Here is a 6,643-nt window from a genome sequence, read left to right as displayed (position 1 = left end):
CCTGAGTATGTGTCACAGAGGCTTGCTATAAAAGCCTGTGGAGCGCTCGAACACTCAGTTCTGCTGACCTGGAGACCCCGCCGTCCAGAATGAAGACTCTCCTCCTAGTGGCGTTTGTTGGATGCCTCGGTAAGCACTTTGATCATTTATCATATACTTAATGTAACCTCTAAATATTAAACGTATAACTGCAGAGCAGTTTAATTCAGTTCCAGAGACCTCAGCCAATTCCATTAAATGGTGTGCTGTGGGCGTCGCTGAGATGGCCAAGTGTGGCGTATGGAGCATGAACTCCGTGACTGGTGGCCAGCCCGACATTGAATGCCAGAATGCCGTCACAGCTGACGATTGCGTGAAGAAGATTATGGTAAAACACTGAATATACCTCTTTCTTTTTTGTGCTGTTGTGCTGCGTTTGTCTCTCTGATTATCTGTTGTCTCAATTTTCCTGAAGAATGAAGAGGCTGACGCGATTACACTGGATGGAGGACAGGTGTACACTGCTGGGAAATGCGGTTTGGTTCCTGTTATGGTGGAGCAGTATGATCAAGGTATGAGGTAGCACAAAAAACATCACATTACAATCCTGTGCTGTATTCTACCTTTTCTATACGAGTAATATTTGCATCTCTGTCTCTCTCCACAGAGCTGTGCGGCACCTCTGGAGGTAATGGCCACTACAGTATTTCTGCTTCTTCTAATTTTAATGATACAGACTCAGTGTTAAAATATTGATGTCACTATCTTTTTACATATTCATCATTTCCTAAAATGACATAGAAAAAAAAGCAAAAAGAAATGTAATTGGTTACATAGTTCTTTTCAGGAAACCCATTGAGTTACATATCTGTGTATCACCCTGCTCTGAAGTTAACTGTTAAATGAACTAGAACTAATAATTATCTGATAGTTTTCTGATCCATCTCCTTCTGTTCTTCCACTCTTGTAGCCGCCTCCTCTTACACAGCCGTCGCTGTGGTAAAGAAGGGTTCAGGGGTGACCTGGGCAAACCTGAGTGGCAAGAAGTCCTGCCACACAGGCCTCGGCAAAACAGCCGGCTGGAACATGCCCATGGGCCACATCTACAACCAGACTAATGACTGTGACTTCAGTAAGTGTTCATTTTATATGATACTAACTACAACTGCAAAGTGTTTGTAGTTCTGTGCTGTGTACGGCCAACACAACTACTTACAACTTCTGTGCTGTTGAAGACGTGATTGCCTTTACCACACCTCTGAGTGTAACACCAACACATCTTGCTGACCATGTCTTCTCCTCCTCCTCGTCCTCCTCCTCAGCTACGTTCTTCAGTGCTGGCTGTGCCCCCGGATCAGATCCCAACTCTCCATTCTGTACTCTGTGTGTCGGCAATGAAAATGGAGATCACAAGTGCAAAGCCAATTCTGATGAGCGGCACTATGGCTACGCTGGAGCCTTTAGGTAGGATGCAACAGCGCAATTGTTCTCTATCTAAAATGTTTATGTGCATTTATGTTAAAAGAATAGTTTGACATTTTGTGAAATACGCACATTTGTTTTCTTCCTGAGAACCGGAAAAGGAGATCGATACCACCCTCATGTCTGTACGCAGCTTGAAGCAGGAGGTAGATTCACACAAAGACCGTAACAGCAAGTTTGGCACTCTGCAATAAGCATCTATAAAGCTCACTAATTGACAAGTTGTACCTCATTTAAAGTCCATGTACAGTAGGAATAGAGTTTGTCAGACCAAAGAAGAAAGTGACCATTAATTCATGTACAGATTAAAATGTAAAAATATTTTTAGGGGGACTTACATGATAACATACCTTGGCAAACAATTTAGACATCCTCTCAGCACCAAGCACCAAGAAAGAGTTACAGCATTTAACTTCCCTTTTAATTTAACAAGTCTGCTATGGCTTGAACAAAGGAGAAACATATTAATTAGTAATATTTGGTTCTGCTAATTGGCGTATCTTTGAGTGAACCAGCTCATTAGCTTTTGTTTTGTTTCCCCAACTTCATTTTTTATGCTAAGCTAACTGGGCTCCCAGTTTAGGGTCCCTCCAATGTTCACAGGTTCATATATTCCCAGAGCTAGGAGTAGGTTTTGGTTAGGAGTATTAGGAACATAGCACCCTGAGAACATAAATACACCAGCTCTGTACTTAACACGCAGACATGAGGGTGGTATCAATCTTCTCATCAGCAACAAATTTAATGAACGTATATCTAAAAATATCAAACTATTCCTTGAATTAGCCCACCAGAGCCCCCTGAAACTTCATGAATTTTATGAAGTTTATGAATTGCATATCATTACAGATGTCTTGTGGAGGGTGGCGGCGATGTCGCCTTCATTAGACACACAACTGTTCCAGAAAACAGTGATGGTAAGAGACGGACATTGACCTGTTTTCATCTCTACAACATTGGTGTTGTCTCCCGCTAAATTAAAACATTCTTCGTCAAAGGTAATGGTCCATCATGGGCTAGCGCTGTGCGTTCTGCTGACTACGAGCTGATCTGCCCCGGTAAGGGTCCAGTGCCAATCACCGATTACGCCTCTTGCAACCTCGGTGTCGTGCCCGCACACGCAGTGGTGACTCGTCCAAATCTCGGCAACAAGGTGGTCCGTATTCTCCAGGACCAGCAGGTCAGTGAGGATTTTTTTTGCTTGTTTTTGGTTGTTTGCTTTACAAAATATTCCAGTACATTAACTAAGGGGTCAATGTAGGAGGTGTAAAAGATAGGGTTTTTTTTTACTTTTATGTTTTATTTGTCTTTAATATGAATCTACCAGACCAATAGTGTCCAACTCATCTTTACTTTGTTTTTTACATACATTTACATTATTGATGGTAAAATGTTTTTCTCACACGAGCTTTGCCTACAATTTCTACTCAATCAATTTATGTGTGTAGTTGTTTCCTCTCTACTTTATTGTTTATTTAGTGGAATATTTTCACCACTTCTAGCTCACTGTCATCATTTTTTACCCAGTTAATTTCTGTGTGTTGATATAAATGTTTAAATAACAAAAAATGAATAAGTCTGTTTTAAATCTTGTGTTTTTCAATTTTTAGTCCAAGTTTGGTCCTGATGGCAGTAATCCCTCATTCAGAATGTTCGAGTCAGGTGCAGGAAAGAACCTCCTCTTCAAGGACTCTACCCAGTGTCTCCAGGAGCTTCCACGAGGAACATCCTATGACCAGTTTTTGGGAACAGAATACATGAATGCCATAAACACTCTGAGGCAGTGCAGCGATAACACCCCAGGTTTGTACTGCTGTGGGTTATATCAAGAATAATAGGGCTGTAATTCAACAGATTCGCTTTAAAATTGCACCACAAATAAAATAATTTGTTTTTTTCTCTTCCCAACAGATCTGGAGAATGCTTGCACACAAAACTAGTGCCGACAATGGATGAGGCGGTGCCTCATTCGGCCCTCAGTGATTCAAGCACCTTAGCCACACTTCCCACACTAGACCCAAAAATTGCCTGGTGTGTTTTCCTTCTGATCTTGCTGTAGACCTGTTTTTTTTTTTTTTTTAGAAGTTGTAACCAACATATAACACCAACCACAACCTACAGTTCAACTATTCCACCATCAACCATGTCCTACTGTAGCTGTTGAAACATAATGTTACATTGCTTGCGTTAATGGATCAATGTTATGTTCCACATGTTCCTGACTTCTCTCAAATAAAGCCTTTTTAATGCACTTCCATGGTGACAGTATGGTTTGATGACACTGGAATCTTCAGTATCTCTAAAAACATACATAGTAATATGGCCTTGAAGGTGTATATAAAGGGACAATATTATCAAATTTGTTTCCAGTGCCAGAAACATCTAAAAGGACTTGTTATTATACATTATGTATTAGGCAAACAGACATTTTGCAGTGTGTTGTTTCCGTAAATATCATAATAAGAGATGCTCCAACATTTCTTATAATGAAATAATCACTAAGATAACAATCACAGTTTTACCCTTTCCTCCATTAAAGCACTTAACAATCCAAAATCTGCTCAAATCCTGTGCCAGCAGACATAAAATGCTCTATCACAGAGCAAGTTTTCACAGTGCATGGACCCAGTGTGGATCATGTATTTGCAATACCAAACGTTAGGCAATAGACAAACACATTCTCATTGACTGACGCTGCTGGCATGTTCAAACATTGCCACTATCAGACTGTACAACAAAAATTTACTTTGGACTTTTGCTGACCCTGTTTGTGGTCGTTTGGTTCAAATTAAAATTATTTAGAAACATCCTCTATGTTTTAATTATGTACACTGCACGGGTAATAATGCAGGACACACCTTACAGCCATCATCATTTTATTTGATATTTATTTTTAGCAAAACATTCCCAAACTAATTTTCTGAATAACTTTTTAGAATGAATTCATATTTTCTAAGTAAAAATCTGCCACATTTGTTTGTTCCAGCTGCTGCTTATCTAGTCATATGTGATAATTAACAATTTTTACTATTTTCTGACATGTTTTTTCGCCATGTAAGAAGGAGCACTAACACAGGTCCTTCATCCAAAAGGCTGTCAGACTCTTTAACACCAGCATGACTTCATGACTTTTTTCTATATACACTGTTGCCCATAAACATTCCTCTTTTTATTGCTATTTATACACATCAGGTTAATTGTGGTTTAATTTTCACTGTGATATGTTTAGAAGAGATTTATCCATAAAGTTTTGAGAAGATACACTTCATCTACCAAGAATAAATCACATTGTCACAATCATTTCATGAGAAGAGGTAAGAGGTATTCACCTTGTGTATGTGAGCAGCTGTGACAAGTCTATCTTATCTTATCTCATCTTATCTTATCTTTATTTACTTTGCCAAACCTTACTTGTTTCTGGATTATCCATTCTGAGTACTATCTATTATGTTGATATATATCATACGATATGTTCAAGAATATGATTATGATGTTTGGACCTTGTCATTGCTTAATAAAAACATAATTTAAATCAATAAAATTCAGTAGACCCTATAGTTGGAAAGATCAATACTCGAGTGATGGAAGACATGTCGTGGTAATGTTCACATTTCTATTTTCTCTAAATCTTTCTGCATCCATGAGATTAAAAAGACTCATGTCCATGATTTAGTTCATTTATTTTCAGTGTTTTGGTTCTCTGGAAATTATTCGAAATATTGAACAGGTTTAAACTGGACTCTGAGTAATCTAACAATAACTCTGGTGATATACTTGGTTTGCTTGCTTCCATGGCTAGAGTACATTTCATATGTAGCAACCCAAAGCGTCGACATGAGCAGTGTTCGGGATCAGACTGGATCACACAGGACAAAACACAAACAGACTGTCCGGTGCGGATGGCAAATATCAAAAGAAGAAACATACTGGCTTTAGTATTGTTGTCGTGTTTCTTTAATCTCTGACGGCACAGCCTGGTCATTTTATGATTTATGATGATTAGTGTGATATTCCTGGACATTCTGTCATTGTCATTTTTGATGCCATTTGCACTACGTCTGCTATTTGCTGTGACCTTGATTCACTGTTTACAGCCTAATTTAATTGTACTTTTTTTTTATATCTCTATTTGTCGTTCTTTTTCTTATTTCTATTAAGAAATTCTATTTCTATTTTTACTTTTTATATAGTTTTTAATTTGTAAATATCTTCGCACAGGTTCAACTTCTCTACACAGGTATAATATCTTTGCACAAGTTAACAGGTTTGAACTTAATTCTATGATCTGCTTAATGTAGGTTAAACATATGTGCAAATTACATAGATAGATGATAGATAGAACTTGAGATAGATCTAAATTTAAATATGTACAGAAGAATTAGAAATGTGCAGGGGAATTAAACATTTGCATAGAAGATAAATATATAACTGTGTTAAGTAGTTAACCTGTGCTAAACATCTATACAAAACTATATTAAAATGAAAAATGTTTTATGATTTTATGGTTAAATGAGAGTGTTACGAGAATTTTTAAAGAAGAACCCTTGAATAAAGAGGACTGGATTCAAAGTATCAAAGTTTAAGTTGAATTTATTATTCTTGTACAAGGAGCGTTTAACAGTGCAACACACAAGAGGGTTACAGAGAAAAGGCTCCTGAAGAGCACTATCAGTAAGTTCTTATACATTGTTCAAAAATGGGCTGTCTCGGACACCTCCCCACTGATACAGATAATATCACAACATTTCTTTAGTTGGTTTTCTACTCAATAGTGAACTATATTTTATATCCACATGGTACTCACCTGTCTCTTCTGTCCTTGTACTACTAATTTATAATTGTCTCTCCCTGCCAGCATCAGTAAATCAGAGGCCCCTAAGGGAGGTATGCGAGACATACAAAAGACAGGACAAACACACTATCTATATGAGTTAAAACATCTGCACCCCAGTATAATCCTAATTTTCATAACAGAGAGTAATAATAATAATAATAACAATAATAAAGAATGAATGTATGTGGTTGCTTTTATCCAGGGGCGCTGTATAGGGGGGAAAAGTTAGGACAATTCCAAAAAAATAGGTAAACACCAATATAAATGTATTAAACCATTATCATTGAGTATATATATATTTCAAATATAATAATGAAATTAATTATCTTTTTAATAAATAAAAACTTA

At 37.5% G+C, this 6,643-nt stretch overlaps 1 protein-coding gene across 2 annotated transcripts; it reads left to right on the top strand.

Moving 5' to 3' along the window:
- Positions 1–3,536, top strand: LOC113747712 (serotransferrin-like). Of its 2 annotated transcripts, none has more exons than XM_027288531.1 (10): positions 1–129; positions 195–367; positions 455–551; positions 647–667; positions 950–1,111; positions 1,215–1,443; positions 2,311–2,378; positions 2,460–2,641; positions 3,072–3,264; positions 3,373–3,536. In XM_027288531.1, the coding sequence occupies exons 1-10, from the start codon at positions 90–92 to the stop codon at positions 3,399–3,401; spliced, it is 1,194 nt and encodes a 397-aa protein (XP_027144332.1). In that variant the 5' UTR covers positions 1–89; the 3' UTR covers positions 3,402–3,536. The 2 variants fall into 2 exon arrangements, with proteins under 2 accessions (XP_027144332.1, XP_027144337.1); XM_027288536.1 differs by having other exon boundaries at positions 4–129; positions 210–367.
- The last annotated feature ends 3,107 nt before the right edge of the window (positions 3,537–6,643 follow it).

The sequence above is a fragment of the Larimichthys crocea genome, chromosome II (genome assembly GCF_000972845.2).
Source record: "Larimichthys crocea isolate SSNF chromosome II, L_crocea_2.0, whole genome shotgun sequence".
NCBI classification, from domain to species: Eukaryota; Metazoa; Chordata; class Actinopteri; family Sciaenidae; genus Larimichthys; species Larimichthys crocea.
The sequence above is the reverse complement of the archived record's forward strand: the minus strand, read 5'-3'. Positions and strand labels throughout refer to the sequence as shown.